The sequence below is a fragment of the Fusarium solani genome (assembly GCF_023522795.1).
Source record: "Fusarium solani strain SB1 chromosome Unknown bctg00000001, whole genome shotgun sequence".
Lineage (NCBI taxonomy): Eukaryota > Fungi > Ascomycota > Sordariomycetes > Hypocreales > Nectriaceae > Fusarium > Fusarium solani.
Genome location: NW_027072156.1, coordinates 1543889 through 1559484, shown reverse-complemented (window position 1 = coordinate 1559484; position 15596 = coordinate 1543889). Strand labels below are relative to the sequence as shown.

Sequence of the window (15596 nt, the reverse complement as noted above, 5' to 3'; positions counted from 1 at the left end):
CTGCGTCTCTGGCGTCGTCCGTACCTGCATCAGAGCCTGGCTCGTGCTTCGTATTCCCACCAGGGCCCGTCAGGGGCGCATTGCTTAGGGCGACCTGGCGTTGGCGCGCTCTTTGGGCTGGGATGTCTTGGGTGCAGGTAGCCCCTGGACTAGGACCGACGAGGGCGGCGGCGGCGGCGGCGGCGGCCCCTCAAACGATTCTGTGCCTGATTTATCCACGGGCTCGAGGTCGCACATGAGGTGGATTATGAGAGAAGGGAGATAACAGGGGCGGCGTCAGGGAGAAAGGAGAAGCGCTTGTATTGAAGAGCAACATCGGATGCAACAAGAGTTGAGGTCCATGGATGCTCCGTGGACAGAGAAGTTCAGCACCGCTCTGTAAATCGGTATCATACAAGACTGGCCAATCAACGCTGTGCCTCAAGCAGGCGTCGTGTAAGAGGCAGGAGATGCCCGAATTCGAAGTGATCTGCAGGGTTTTATCGACTTTGGGTCCCTCGAGGGCGACTATCCCACGATGTACCTGCCTCCCTCGTGCAACTTCACGTCGATCAGGGATTTAGGATGGATGTCAGTCATGGTTGCCTACGCACGTGCAGAGAGCCCAATCCAATTCAGTTCATCTTTATCCTTGCTTAGCAGATGAAGCTAACATGGAAGTTACTGCCTCACGTCCACGGGATGAAGCCCAAGTACTGTGTACTTTCACTTCTTTAGGTTATCTTCTTGGCTGGCTGGCTCATCTCTGTCATCGCGGAGAGGGAGCCAGAGAGTGAGGGGCGCTATGGAAAAGGACGCCATCGTCAACCCACCGCGCTAGATTGGGGGTCGGCTGTTAGCCTCGTTAGACTAGGACTGACGTAGGCCCAGCTGCCTTCAACAGTTTGTTCCAAAGAAGAAGCAAGGAAGAAGAAAAAAAGCGAAAAAGGAGGCGAAATGGAGGGAGGAAGCGAAGGCACAGCAGTAAGAAAAAAAAAGCAAATATTGCAGAAGCGAAAGAGGGAAAGACGATCATGCAAGTTGCTGCAAATCCACAGCCAGCCAGCCAGACACACTGGCAGTCTTGATGTCGACGGAGCGTTTGAGGCGTCGTTCTGCAGGCCCATCTGCACAAGAACGGTGAGGGTGGGATTGAGATGGGGGAAGGAGCGCCTTGCGTGCCCACCTGCGCACTTAGCCAGCCGAAGGCGCTCAGCCAGCTCCAATCGGGTTTTTATTGGCAAGTCGATTTCCTAGGCAGGTAGGAAGGAGCGTTGGACAGGTAGGACAGGCAGCGCAGGCGGACAGGACAGGGCTTGCCCAGACTTCTTGGTTCAACAACAGTCACTGCACATCTCCCACCCCGGGTTTCAGCATCCGACTCTTAGTCATGCATCCATTTCTTGTTGTATTTCCCAAAGGAGCATAAACGACGCCTTATTCAATACTGCGCTGCACTGCACCGCATCAGCCGTCGCGCAAGCCGTGGTTCCGGGGTGATATTGCCTGCTCTTTCTTCCCCTTCAGATCTGCCTGCCTACAACGGGAGCAGCAACAGCAACTGGGACTTAAGCCCGGGCCCGGACCCGGAAATATGGGTCCTGTACGAGCTCCTGATTCTGCTACTGCACCCGGCGCTGCAACCACAACTGCATCGTAGTGCTGTCGGCCGACTAATCACGTATTGGATCCCAGGCAAGGAGTTTCTCATCAGCGATCTGGAACCACAAGCAAACCTGTGTGTTGTGTTGTGTGGCTTTGCCTTAAAACGACAGCGCACCACACCACACCTATTTTTGTGCTGGCTGACCAGAATCCAAACAGGGCCGCATCGGGCGCGAGGGAGTCATAGCCCAGGACGGACAACTCATCGGTTGAGAGAGCCATCGAGCCGTGATGGGTGCCGTCTCGCCGAGTTACTGGCCAAAGCATGCATGCTCCTAGTGTTGCTGATGCAGAAGTAGAAGCAGGCGGAAGCTGTCGCAGGTGCACCCACTAGCGGTTGACGCTCATATCATCCGCAGAGTAGTATCCGTTGCATGGTCTCCTCCATAATGTTCACGATCAAGCATATCTTGGAGGGTCAAACTTGGGGCTTATATGTCGATGGCCAACGGCCAACCAACTTCGTCATGAGCTCTGGCTATGTTGGCTCACCTCGCTCAGCTCACGGAGCACCTTTGCCTTAGCTGATGGAGCAGAGACGGAGACCAAGTGGGACTGGTCCATGGGGGAAAGACAAGACATGGAGGTCAGACTGGGACGAGACAGAATGAGGTACCTCCTCTGCCGCACGATAAACGCGCGACTCTGCAGGTACCTCGAACTGAACGGGTTGGTGGGGGAGAAGCGCCCACACGAGAGATACAAGCCATGGTACACGACTGACCCCGGCCATGAGAACCAATGCATGCACCAACGGAGCACCACAGAAATCCATCATGGCCCGTGGAGCCGCTGGCGCAAAGGTTTGCTTGCTTGACCCCCTGAGGCTGATGGTACCTGGATCGAGCTGGTTTGGGGGGTACCTGATGCCGGGCGCAGGCGGCACTGTACCGCAGAACGGTCGGTACTGTACGTTGTTGGTAAGCGGGAGTGCTGCACTGTTTGGATGGGCAGATGTGATCTGGATGGATGCATCATCGAAAGGTGTGTAGGGACGGCGTGTTTCTGAAGATCGACGCCCATTTTCTTGGTTGCGGCCGCCTACGGATATCAAACCGTCAGAAAAGGCACGGATACATTCCGATACTGTACCATTTCATTCAGGGCTACGGCGACGGGAACGAGACGGCCATTGTTGCTGACTCGGATGCGGATGGTGTAAAGGCATTGGCCCCTTGTCAGGTATGCGTTGTGTTTAGGTGTGGTGGTGGGTGGTAGTGGTGGTGATGGTGCCTAGAGCCCGAACCCAGCGGTGAGTCTCATCAGTGGTTGGCCTTAACTGATGATGGATGGTGGGTGATGGGAGCTTACTCCAGGAGGTTATCACGCCCCCAATGGCCTGGTGCCAGGCGCATTTCTCAGTGGTCCCCTAAAAATCGGTCCCCTACCACACTGCAACCCTACTTGGTATCGACGCTCTTGGTGGGTGGTTGCCCCTAGAAGCCCTCCCGGGAAGCCCCTGGACTATCAGTCGCCCAAATGCCCGGGCTGCCGTTGCTCCAGCCCCAGAGGCCGAAGGCGTCCAAGAGGTGACGGAACTGGACCCTACAATCCGCCATTTTACGACTAAAGAAGGCACCCTGCGTCAGACACCCCTGTCGTTTTTCTGATGGCCCAGGCTTGCTTGTTCGCCCTGGGTGGATTGGACGTGGATGTGGATGTATCGGATACCGCTGCGACCAAGTACCCCGTACCCATCCATCTGCTATCCACGGGCGTCCACGTCCCAGGCCTCGTCCGGGTCGAGCTCAGGCAGTAGGTACCTATAACCAGTACCAAGCAGGTACCGAGCACCAGCCAGCACTGGCACTGACGGACAGATCGACGCCAAATCCTCGTCGTCTCTCTCGCTCTCTCTCCTGTTCTATCCGCCCGGGCTCATCTCATTCTCCCATCATCATCAACTTCTCTTTTTTTTTCTTTCTTTCTTCTTTTCCTTTCCCTATTCACTCGGCTCGGATTCCCGGTGTTATCGTGTCTTGCCCTATTCTCACTGGGGCTGTTGTTTGGGTTGCATCATTCGAACCTGAACCCGCCGACCCAGACCCAACTTTTGGCTCGCTCACGAACGAACGAACGAACGGCGCTGGGCGACTGGCTCACCTCGCCAGTTTCTCGACCTCGGCCCCCTCCTCGTCCACGTCGAGTCGAGTTCTTTCTGCCATCCAGACTTAGCATAGAGCTTTCCTGTCGCCTAGAGTAAGTCGCTCAAGCTTGAATTTACCGCCTGCCGCCGCCGCTGCCGCCCTCGCTCGATAATCCGTCTTTCGCTGGTCTTGTCGTCCATGGCCTAACCGAAACCCCAGCAACCTGAAATTTGTCGATCGCGGACCTCTTCACACCACAACCAGAGCGAGACGAGCAGCATAGTCGACGACTGCTCCCCCGCCGCTCTCCGCCCTCACGACCCCCGATTACTCCAACCTTGCCCATTTGCGGCCTAATAGCGACAATTGACATGTCATGGAGAACTCTTCGACCCCTCTCGCCGACTATTTCTGGATCGCCGGCGTAGAGTCGGTGTCCATCCACGACCCCGCGTCGCAGCCAGTCATCCCCGTCGTTCCTGTCGAGTCCACCATCGCTGAAGATGGCGAGCCCGAAGACGATTTTGCCAACGGCTCCCAGGCCAAGGTCAACGCACGACACTCGCGGCACAGTTCCTCCAACCGACTCTCCAGGATATCTCTCACCGACCGATTCTCGGTGCACACACTCGAGGAGAACGACGGCAACACCAAGAGCAACCGCAGCAGTGCCACTATTCGCCCTGTGAATCCCCCAACTTCGGTGCCACCAATGGAGGGGCCAATTCCACCGGTACCCCCAGCGGTATCCTGGGCGAGGGCCCCATGCTCATGGGCGACTTTGATTTTGATAAGGCCCTTGTCAAATTTGCAGCTGAGCGCGAGGTCTTTCTCGAGGATCTGACCTTCAGTGCCGGCGCAAAAGTCCAGGCTCGGGCACCGATGGTGAACCCTAGAGCCGAGAGGATCAAGGCAGAGGAGAGCGATAGCGGCAGACTGAGTCCTCTCAGAAGCATTAAGGGTAGCATCCGCCGCAAGATGAGTTTTAGGGACATGAACAGCTTGCGCAAGCAGCCCAGCACCAGAGCGAGTGCAAGCCGAGCAGGTTCGTCTTTTACATCTTCTCGGCGCTCCTGTTTGTGCGCCCCATCCTTTGTATGGTGACTTTGGCTAACTTGCAGATGCAGCCTCGATCCGTACTGCGAAGCGTCTCAGCAACTATAATTCCGTGATCCCACCGCCCGAGCCCCTCAACACCGACCCTGATATGCACCCCCTCAAGCGACGGTATGAGCCTGTTCTACTTGACCGATATCCTCCCCAGGAGGCTGTAGATGAGATTTCCAGGCGTGGAAAGTTCCCCGACTACGTGCCGATGTTTGCCTTTCCCAACGACATTCAGATTGTGTCCTCGGATGATCGGCCACGGTCGACCTGGCACGGCTTCACCATGACCTCTGACGATAACAGCAAGCTGTACGGTATTACCATCATCATCTGGACTGCTCTGACTGCCGACGTCGCCGAGGAGGTGGAACAAAGGTGCGAGGAATGGCGACAGAGCCACATGTCTGAAGAGGAGCGAGAGCTGGCGGCGAGCCTGGGAGTTCGACTGGCTGGTGAGCGGACACACCTCTCGCAGCTTCTCGCCAAGCTGCCCACGATCCCATCAGGCTCTCCAGCCCGCGAGAGGCTCGAAGACGAGATTAGCACGGTGGAGGAAAAGATCACCCTCATGACGGATATGCTTCGGCCCCTGAGACATGGTGCTGCATCCAAGATTGAGGGCCTCACCACCGGCGAAAGCGGACTCTGGACACCTCGTGCTTACGGTATTCTGGGACGAGACCCAGCCAACATGTCGTTCTGGAAGGAATGGCTCAAGGCAATTGTCACGCCCATGACAGACGGCGGTGTGCTGAGAATACCCCGAGCTCGCCCAAGGTTGGGCGCTGGCAGCCCCTGGAGCGGTACGTTGTCAACCTATGCACCGAGGCGTTCAACCCCCTGGGATCCAAGACCCAGGTCGAGCTGGGTGTTCGAGAGCTACGGCTCTATGCTCGAAAGGAGGCCGAGAACGAGCTCCCGGGCTCACGAACCATTGATCTCTATGCCCTGTTCAGGTGTCTGTCGCTGGAGAACATTGTTGCGCTGTTCGAGTACGCCATGTCGGAATCTCGCATCATCTTTCTCTCGTCTCACACGAGCATGCTGCACCTCGCATGCCATGCCTTGGCTAATCTGCTCTACCCACTCAAATGGTCGAGCATCTTCATCCCTGTTCTTCCCGCACGACTCTTGTCGGCCCTCGAGGCGCCTTGCCCCTATATTGTAGGCATTGAGCGACGATACGACAAGATCGAGCTGCCCGAGGATGACTATGTCCTGGTCGACCTGGACAAGGATACCATCGATGCCACCTCGCAGCCGGTCCGCCTCCCACGTCAAGCCCGCAGGAAACTCATGTCCCTGCTGCAGGTTGCGGCGCCACACAAGCTTCGATATGGTGTCACGACAGGACCTCCTCCATATGCCATGGAGTCATTCCCCTACGATGCATTCTCCAGCGAGAACGGCGCCCTCTTCAGGTCACCAACTGCCAAGAGCACCCTGGGCAAGTGGGTGTCACAGAACTCTTCGGGCTTTGGAGAGGCGGATTCGACAAACGAGATCCAGCCGCCAGTCTTCAATGCTTTTGCTACCGCCTTGGTGGAAAATGGCAGATCAGACAGACCCAGCACTAGCAAGTCTGGCAAGACCAGCCCGCAGTCCTCGGTGTCTCCAGTCTCGATGACGTTCCCTCCCATGCCTTCAACTCCAGTGTCCCGAAGCGACTCCGGGTTTGCGCTTGCAGCCACACTCCGAGAGAAGCGATCAGGACATTTCGGAGAAGAGAAGATGCGACGCAGCTCGTCGTTTGGCCTGGATAAGCACCAGCCATTCCACAAACCGAGCCTCCCGTTCCTCAACGGCCACCAAGCCAACCTGTCCATCTCGGCCATCTCTGTGGACTCTCAGACATCGTTTGGAGGTGGCTATGGAGGCGGATACGGCGGAGGTGGCTACAACGGCGGCGGTTATGCTCCCTCAACCTACGCACAGTCGACGCTGGCCGCGTCAACCATCATGCCCAGCATGCAGATCCAGCCTGTGCGGAACACGGAGACAACTGTTTGGGTTGAGGGCCACTGCTTCAACTGGATCCCCAGGGATAACACGTCCATCTGTACCATCTGCAACGAGCACGCCGAGGGAGATGGCATCTACATGTGCAACGCCTGCAAGACCTTTTCCCACGGCAGATGCCTCGGCCACGTCTCCCTTGTCTGTCCCGAGGCCTTCCACGCAGACCGCGTCCGGGCGGCGTTTGTCCGCTGCCAGGCGAGTTTGTTGTACACATACCGCAAATATCTTGGACGGCCTTCGCGTCAGCAAAAGAGCAATGGCCAGCTGTACGCCTTTGATATGGAGGGTTTCATGAAGAGTCTCCCGTACGAGCAGCACGACTACGCAGTCATGATGCGAGAAACACAGTGTAAGTCAAGTCACATCACATCTGTTTAACCTTTGGACGGTCTGGTGCTAATCTGGAACTAAAAAGGCTTCAACGAGTTTATTCATGACCGAGAGATCCACCCCGCCAATGCATCGGCGATCCGTCTGTTTGACGAAATCATCATGGCCAAGAGGGCCCGAGGCCGGACCGGTCTGTCGACAGGTCTCTCCCGTCTCTCCACCATCCGTGCCTCTCACGGTGCCTCCCTGCACGCCGGCAGCTTTGCTCCTCCGAACCGCGGCGGCAAGGTGCCGCAGTTCCTCGGCGACACGTCCGACCACATTTGGCGGACAGCCTCAGTGCCGCTGCCCAAGGGCAACTTCCCGGGCGAGTACCGATCTGTGGTGACCCGTATTCCCGCCCGCCTCGACCGGTCTCTCATGCGGGAACCCCGTTCCATCCAGGGCATGCCCCGTGTCGAGCCACGAGGTGCCCGTGGCCTGATCCGAAAGCAGGTTCCCAGCATGCTTGGCACCACCCCTCCAACTTGAGACATAGAATGTGCGACAGGAGAACATTTCTTTTAGTGATGGAAGCAATGAGCCCGGGGGCTCGGAGCGGACCATCCAACTAGCAGCCCCCTTCCGTCGGTGATGCTGAAACCCATACACATAATGGTGTGACACCCCCCTTTTTTAGCTCAAAGGTAGCGTTAAGGGGGGGTGATCCAATGACAAAGATGAAGAATGGAAAATAGGGAGAAATCACCATGTACGATACCACGTTTGTAATTTAGGATGACGACCACCTCAGCAACGAAAAGTGGTGTATAGCTGGCCGGCCACAAGAAGGAGTCGACAAGATCGAAGGGAAGGGATGTCGACAAGAAGGGACAACTAACAGAAGCCACCCAAGGAAAGAGGTAGATTGAAGGGTGAACCTGTTCAAAGGAAGATGGAGCAGAGCAAAGAAGAAAGAAGAAAAAAAGAGGACATCGCGCCCCCGATAGACACGTGTTTTGGATTCCCCGGGCTGTTTCAATCTGGCCCGAAGCCTTGCTTGGTTCGCATTTCTTGTCTGGAGCATACAGAAGAGGGGGAGAGAGGCATACACTGGAGTGAGCATATGGTATCGATCAGCATGAGCGAGCATACAGGGAGTGGGAGACGGTGGTGCTGTGCACTCTGGGCTGGGCTGGACTGGTTTTTACATAAGACGTTTATATCTGTGCTTGAGCCACACGGACGCATACCTAGAATGTCCTGGCTAACTGTTAATCTTACACAAAGCTTCATCCTCGCATCAAACTGAAAGGCTATTCTCTCCCCCTCAACTGCCTACCCCTGAGCAATGATACCTCCCCGTTGGGACCTGGCATGCCGGCCAGCGCCTCCCTCATTCTAAGCGGTTCTGCGTGGCTTGTCCGCCTTCTAGGCGTCCATGCTCAAGTCCTCCCAGCCAATATCCTTGAGTATCTTGCCAGTCAGGGTTGAATAGCGCAAGTGTCCCTTAACAAGGTCGCTAACATTGTGGTTTTCAACACCATCCGCGCCCTGGATTTGCTGAAGGCCCGCCACACCAAAGTGGATGTTCGAAGTGCGATACAAAAAGCCAAGAAGATAGTCACTCTCCGAGTAGACATTGACCAGGCGGCCAGAGACGACGCTCTTCAGCGTCAGCCAAACTCGGCTCTCGGAGGGTGCCGGTGTGCCCATCAACACGACCGAATTGACGATACCAAACTGGCGGCGCTCAGCTAGAACCATCAGACAGACATAGATGGCCCGAGCCGCCAGACTGTAACCCATCAGAGAGACGGGACGGTCACCTTGGATCTTGCTGCGCATGATGGCGTCTGCGAGCACCACACCGGCCTTTTCAGCGCGAACCATCCCGATGCTCCAGGGGTTGTCGATTATTTTGCTGACTTTCATAAGCTCCGCAGGCCAAGACGCTTCGATGAGACTCGTGAATACTATAGCAGTGTTAGGACCGGCTGGATCGTACTTCTGAGGCTATAACTTACTGGTCCGCGCAGTGACGGCCTTCTTTGCTACTGCCCACGCTGAGCTTCGGACGACAGTCTCGAGCGCACCTCCCAGACTCTGAAGAGCACTCACTTCCCACCGCAAGACGTACACCTCTGCATGATCGCCGAGGTACTTCCAAGGTCGAGCAATGTCTTCTTTCTCGGTGACCCAACCGTTTGCAGCAATGATCACTCGGAGTCGTCGACTCTTAGCTGGGATGGCCTTGGCGTCCACGTAGTCCTCCTGGGGCATGCCTCGGATGGGAACAATGCCGAAGTCCTGGATCTCACGAGAGAAGGACTCAATCATCTTGCTAGTCGGTCTCGTTCCATAGATTCCAAACAGCGAGCCTGCAGCAATGCCATTGTCAGACATGGGCCCCAACAAGCCTGCAGCCGCAGGTAGTCTTAGTCCATGACCGCCGTGGGTCGTTCCAATGCCTGCAGCAATGAGCTGCGCTCCGAGTCGAAAAGGGCCGGTCATAGAAGCCAAACGCGCCTTGGTTTTCCCAACAGGCTTGTTCTCATCTTGCTTTTGCTCGGTGGCCTGCTCGGCGGCCACGTCGACAGCAAGCTGACTCAATCCCTGCGCAATGCGTTTTTCTTCCTCCTGAAGAAACTTCAACGGAAGGTTCAGAGAGGAAGTGAGATTGAGAAGAAGGAGACGGGCGTAGGCGCTGTACTCTTGGAGTGAAAGTACCATGAGAAGCGAAATATGGAGCAAGAGCTTTCGTTTCTCAACGGGAAGTGTCCAGAGCGAGGTTGGAATTGGTGGGAATCGACGAGATAGGTCACGGTCGACGTGGTTTGAGGGGGTCTTGAGAGGGCCTAGCACACGTTAGATTCCAAGACTTGTAAGTATAGTTGGAAGCAAGGACTATTAGAATATATACGAACCAGTAGTTTCATTTTCCGACTTACCAGTTGTCACTGTAAGCCCTCCGCGGCCGCCCCTACCACCGCGGCCAGCGCGACCACCTCTTACACCTCGAGTACTGCCACGCCCACGCCCACGAATATTAGTTTGAGGAGCATTGGCTTCCATGACACTCAAGTCCCGGAAACGCTGCATGGCGATTGTCTGCCACTTGCGGTAGAAGAGGAGCGCCTCTTTCTTGAGCTCCCTGAGTTGAGGTGTGATCTCCTCTGCATCCCCCTTCTCTCCAGACTCGGCCACCTTAGAACTTGGCTGAGGTACCTGTGTTGCTCTCTTGACCTGGGACGAAAGCTTGTGGTTGGCATTCTCCTTTGTGTTGCGTAGTGACAGGGCCAACAATTGGTGATGACCAATGTCCTGATCCCCAAGAACAGGGGTAACAGGAGGAGAGTCGAAGATGATGCTGATGTCGTTGTGAAGCTTCTCGGTTATAGCATTGATCAGTGTAACCAAATCATTTCTCTCAACAGGCGAGATAGCTCCGGTCAAGTCAACCGGACGGCGAGGAGCCGGGCTTCCTCGACCGCCTCGACCCATGATGCCGCCGTCGTGGGAGAGTTGGTGTAGTTCTGAACGAAGATAGGGGATGTGAGAGCCTGAACTGGTGAAGACGACCGGTCGTCTCTGAACTCTTGTAGGCGGATAACGGAAGGACTCTGAGTGATCAAGATGATGTTATCGCGAGAATCTCGATGACCAAAGGCGAACAAGTTGCTAAAGGTCGAGCTTTGGAAGTCCAGGGAGAAGCAGAAGCTGCATCATCAGATGAAAACCAGCCAGTACTTCTTTCTCCTGCAAATCGAGTTGCTGCCAATAGAAGTCATCTCATTCACGAGATTGAATAGGGTCGGACAGAAGACGTAAACAAGGAGGAGAGGCTCGCTCTCTGTTGGGATGAATGAATGGTGAATGAAAGAAGGAGACAATGGGAAGAACACAAACAGGAAGGTAGCAACGGACTCGCCGATAAACAGAAGGTACAAGGGAGAATAAAGAGAAGGAGAAGAGGGAAGAGGGAGAAGGGAGAGAGTAAAGCAGGCAGATGCAAAGGCAGGCACGACCGCACATCAAACGATGGAAGGTGCGATGCGATGCGATGCGATGGTGGTGGGTGGGTGGTTGCCCCAATATCTGGTTGGGTATGCCAGAAGCCGCGAGTGACAGGTGAAGGGAAGGATCGGAAGGAGGGAGACGAGGTGAGTGGAAGAGGAGAGAATATCGGGCGATGCGGTGCACCTCGATGCTTCACCAGCTCTCTGGTCCTTTCCTTGGCTGGGGCTGGCGTTGCGTTGCGTTGCCGGCTGTCTGCCAGTGCCAGTGCCAGTGCCAGCGCCGCCAGCTGGCTGCCGGATGTGACCACATGATGCTGCCGGCTCTCTGGTACTCTTTCTGCTGCTTTCTACGGGACAAACGCGGATAAGGGAGTTTCACAATGTACGATGCATCCAAGGTCGTCATTCATTCAATGCTTTGATCTGTGAGTGTAAGGGAGCATTGCTTGGTCAGAGTCATCAAAGGCCGAGTCACTTGCGCCCAGCTCTCTCCGCCAGTGAAACTCAGGGAGTAAATTTGTTTGCTACAATGTCTGTTCATGGTTTCATTCAAGCTTATCGATACTCGTCACGGTTCTTTGACCAGTCTACCGACAAGCAAGTGGCGAGATAGGGGGGCTTGCATCTCCGCAACTTGTGCGACTAGGGAACGGAGCTTGTTCAGTTCGGCCATTGGCTAAGCGAGGGAGAAAGAAGAAGGTATAGGCCTTTGAAATACATAGTAAATATTAATAGGCTTTTATATAGCTCCAAGTGGCATTGCTCAAGCTCGAATCTCAACTACGAGCCCCTTCAACACTCAGCTCGACCCAAACCCCCATAGCACCACGACGCCCATTAGTGACGCAGGAGGCTTCGGTCTTGTTTTCCGTACGTCGTGAAAAAGTCGAGGTGCCAGCTCACCCCATCAATCATGGTGCTGTGTAACCAAATCTCGGTAGAAGCATCGGTGAGCACGACGCCGGACGGAAGAGGGCCTGCCCCGAATCGAATCGACTCGCCTGCCGTTGCCCAAGAGAAAAGAAAAAGGTCGGTATCCGATCTTGACGTGCCTTTCATCAGCCTCGATTTGATTCGGTCGAACGAGTGCGTACATGATGTTGGCTGGTCCTTGTCATGGCCATGCGGCATGCCGGACACATGGCACAAAGTCACGACAACTTCATTCTTCTCCCATTTCGTGGTATCTCTGGTGCGCCGCTACAGCAAACGGGGGGATCGCATGCCCACAGATAGGACATGAAACATTCTCCTCCATGCTCCAACCCGTCGCCTCCTCATCGCCATCGTCACACTCGTCCTCCGATTTCGCAGGCTCCTCTACCTTATCCTCTTGATCTGGAATTACCTGGAACGGCCTCAGCACTTCATCCTGACGCCTGAACATGGCAGAGATATCCCTGCCTGCTCCCGTCTTGTCATCCGCCGCACCAGCCACCATATTCGCCACGCAAATGTTGAGCATCTGCAAGTTCCACCGATGCCCCTTTTCCGGCGAAAGGCGCCGCAGAAGCGGTAGCAGAGCCTCCGAAACGAGCCGCTCCGCGATGCGGTCGATGTCATCTTTAACATCAAAGACAAAGCTTGGAAGGGGTGCCGATCTAGAAACCCGTCCGGAGTTGTGGCTTTGAGCTGATTGTAGTTGTGCCCAGGACCTGACAGAGAGCCGCAGCGTCTTTGGCCGAGCGATCCATCTTTGAGAGCCTGGAACGTCAGAGTTCTGATCGGGAACCAGCAGATCCACTCTCATCCTCCTAACCAGCGAGCAAGATAGCTTGTGGAGCTCTTCTGCAATTTGCGGGATAGTTTCCAGGCCTTTATAGGTGTCCTCGATACTGATCTGGCTTGGCATGTCGCTAGCCTCCTTGACCTCAGTCGGGTCAACACCGTGAAGCAAACCCCATATTCTAGATCCTACGCCCTTTTCGGCACCAGGGCCCATGAGTAGAGTCTCTATTGTCCCAGGTGAGATGTTGGGATGAAGCCGGACTTGGCCTACAGTTACGGGCACGTCTCGCAATTCCGGCATTTCTGAGATGGCCTCACTCATGTCAGCACCCACATGACCCCCCAGAACCTCGACCGTTTTGAAGCCCAGACCAGGTATCTTTCTAAGTTTATGGTCATCCAGAAATGTGATAGCCTCGTCCTGGGTCAAGGCCAGCAGCGTCGTCTGGTTCCTGGGCTTATTCTTGCCACCCACGAGCTTGCTGAGCATCTTGTTGGTTGCTATGCCGCAAGTTGACGTAAACCCAAATTTCTCTTCTATTTGGAGACGCAAGAATTGGGCAAGATGCGAGCCCAGGAGGAGGCGCAGGTAAGCGGGACTCTCAGTGTCAAGGTCCTGGGAGGCTGTGTCGTGGACACAGCCCGCGATGCTAGTCAGATCGCACTGAAAGCCCCGCTCCGGATCTTTTTTCGAAAGGCAAAAGAACGAGTTTGCCAGGGATGCCTTGTTGAGGCAAAACAGGTTGTATTCGACGATATCTGTGACATCTGGCGGGCCGTGGCCTTAGTTGAGACTACCTATTTTAAGCAAGACTGACGGGACAACATACCCATAAAGATCTCATCAAACCCAAGGCGTTCAACCTTGTGATTCCACGAAAAGGTCTTGAAATAGTTGAAGAGAATTTTGCTCGTATCGCGAAATGGCGTGAGATCCTCGCCATCCATCAGGACAAGCTCCGGGCACACGCGCTTGGCCTCGGAAACCGACATGAGCTTCTTGAGGCCAAGGGCACGAGCATTGTAGTTGCATGTCGACAGGCAATTCTTCTGCTTGACGCCCACCGGTAGCTTCTTGAGTGCCGGGTTCTTGTTCTCAAAGACCTGAGCGTAGAAGCAATCGTAGTCCTATGGCTGATGTGTAAGCACGAGCGGCCGACGGCGGCTGCGACGGATCGGAGGTGAGACGCACGAATTGTAAAATGACTCGGTCGTTGTTCCATCGAGGTCTTTTTTTATTTGGAGTCTCCATGGTTGACCGGGATTCATGGAGTTGAAGAGATGGGGGCCATGAAGACGGGATGCGTGCACCGCGAGATTTGTCTTGAGCGGGAGAAGTTACAGGAGACGGGGAGAGATTGGACAGGATCCAATAACTTCACTCTGACCGCCAAACAGAATACTGGTTTTGTATGCGAATACATTCACATCAGCGAACGCTCATAACGAGGATAGACAGAGTTGATTGTCATTGGTGAAGCATCCATCTCTCAATTCACGGTACCTCCCGTACCCGTACCCGTTGTTGCTCAGAGCCAGAGGTGCCTGCCCGTTCGGGCCGCTGCAGCTGCCTGTGCCTAAGGCCCCGACCACTCAGCGTCCAGGGAGCGTCGTGCAGCTTCATCCCTTACACGGATAGACCTTGATCTTGGCGATGCTCCATCCATCCATCCATCTATTTACTCAAAACATGATGGGATTTTAATCCAAAACGCGTTCATCTGTATTTCGACTGGCGGTGATGGCCCCTGCCTGTCACAAAGACTATCCTAGAGCCAAGTCACCGCCCCCAAGCGCGCCAAACCTCCAACGTCTCAACAAGCGCGCCCAACATGTGTTTCAATCGTGATCGACGAGCTGCAGGATGAACCCGCCAGACGGATGCGAGATAGCTGCGAGGAAACGGCCTCCAATGTCATCTGAGACATGACCCAGCAGAGACATGGAGCAGTAGGTCAGATGTCGACACCAACCTCCATGTTGATGCCAGTCATTAGTGCAGCAGGGCCAGACAGATACGATAGACGCGATGCGATGCGATGCCATGTCTGGCAAAGACTCTCCAGTCACCCTCCTTCCCCGGCTCGCTTCCGAAGTCAATGTCTCGGTCTCGGTCTCGTCCCCGCTCCGATTGACTGACCCTTGCACGCAAAAAAAACAGCCAAGCACCCACTACATGTTGCTGGGTCGTTTCGACCATCCACGATTGCGCTGTAGCCGCCGACCTGACGCCCAAGATGCACAGAGACGTCTAGTTGGATCCATCTGCTGCAATGTCGCCGGTCTTGCAGTCGAGCAAGACAGACAGACGTGCCCACCGCATTTTGACTTTCCCACCACCCAGTTTTGTTTCTCAAGTCTGCCGATTGTCGAAATCCGTATCCGTCGGCACTCGCTCAAGGACACGCAGCCACTGTCGCAAAAATACAGATTACGTCCACCAGTCAGCCCTAGACCATCCGTAATTTTACGAAAAAAGATCTGGCGTGCTCAAGACATGGGAAAGCCCTGCCGGATCATGGCTTGGAACATCGTGTCAGTAGGCTGAGCAGAGGTTGACCCCACCGTCATCTGCTCGCCAAATGCACCGTCATATGGACCGTCAGATCTCCTTGCTCATGGCTTACTGAAACTCGTCCGGTTTTGGCTCCAACAATCGAAGGCGAAAATCCACCACAGAAGA

General features: G+C 55.1%; 3 protein-coding genes across 3 annotated transcripts; 1 reads left to right on the top strand and 2 right to left on the bottom strand.

The window, feature by feature from the left end:
• Positions 1 to 4107: 4107 nt before the first annotated feature.
• MRS44_002586 (uncharacterized protein) lies at positions 4108 to 7718 on the top strand (the record flags this gene model as incomplete). The annotated part of the gene is made up of 5 exons (XM_065622885.1): positions 4108 to 4476; positions 4527 to 4776; positions 4859 to 5562; positions 5616 to 7206; positions 7273 to 7718. The coding sequence occupies 5 exons, from the start codon at positions 4108 to 4110 to the stop codon at positions 7716 to 7718; spliced, it is 3360 nt and encodes a 1119-aa protein (XP_065478957.1).
• An 879-nt stretch (positions 7719 to 8597) lies between these two features.
• MRS44_002585 (uncharacterized protein) lies at positions 8598 to 10670 on the bottom strand (the record flags this gene model as incomplete). Its single annotated transcript, XM_065622884.1, has 3 exons — positions 8598 to 9142; positions 9194 to 10024; positions 10118 to 10670. 3 exons carry the CDS (start codon positions 10668 to 10670, stop codon positions 8598 to 8600), a joined length of 1929 nt encoding a protein of 642 aa, XP_065478956.1.
• Positions 10671 to 12347: 1677 nt separating this feature from the next.
• On the bottom strand, positions 12348 to 14165 carry MRS44_002584 (uncharacterized protein; the record flags this gene model as incomplete). Its single annotated transcript, XM_065622883.1, has 3 exons — positions 12348 to 13696; positions 13744 to 14041; positions 14106 to 14165. 3 exons carry the CDS (start codon positions 14163 to 14165, stop codon positions 12348 to 12350), a joined length of 1707 nt encoding a protein of 568 aa, XP_065478955.1.
• Positions 14166 to 15596: the final 1431 nt, after the last annotated feature.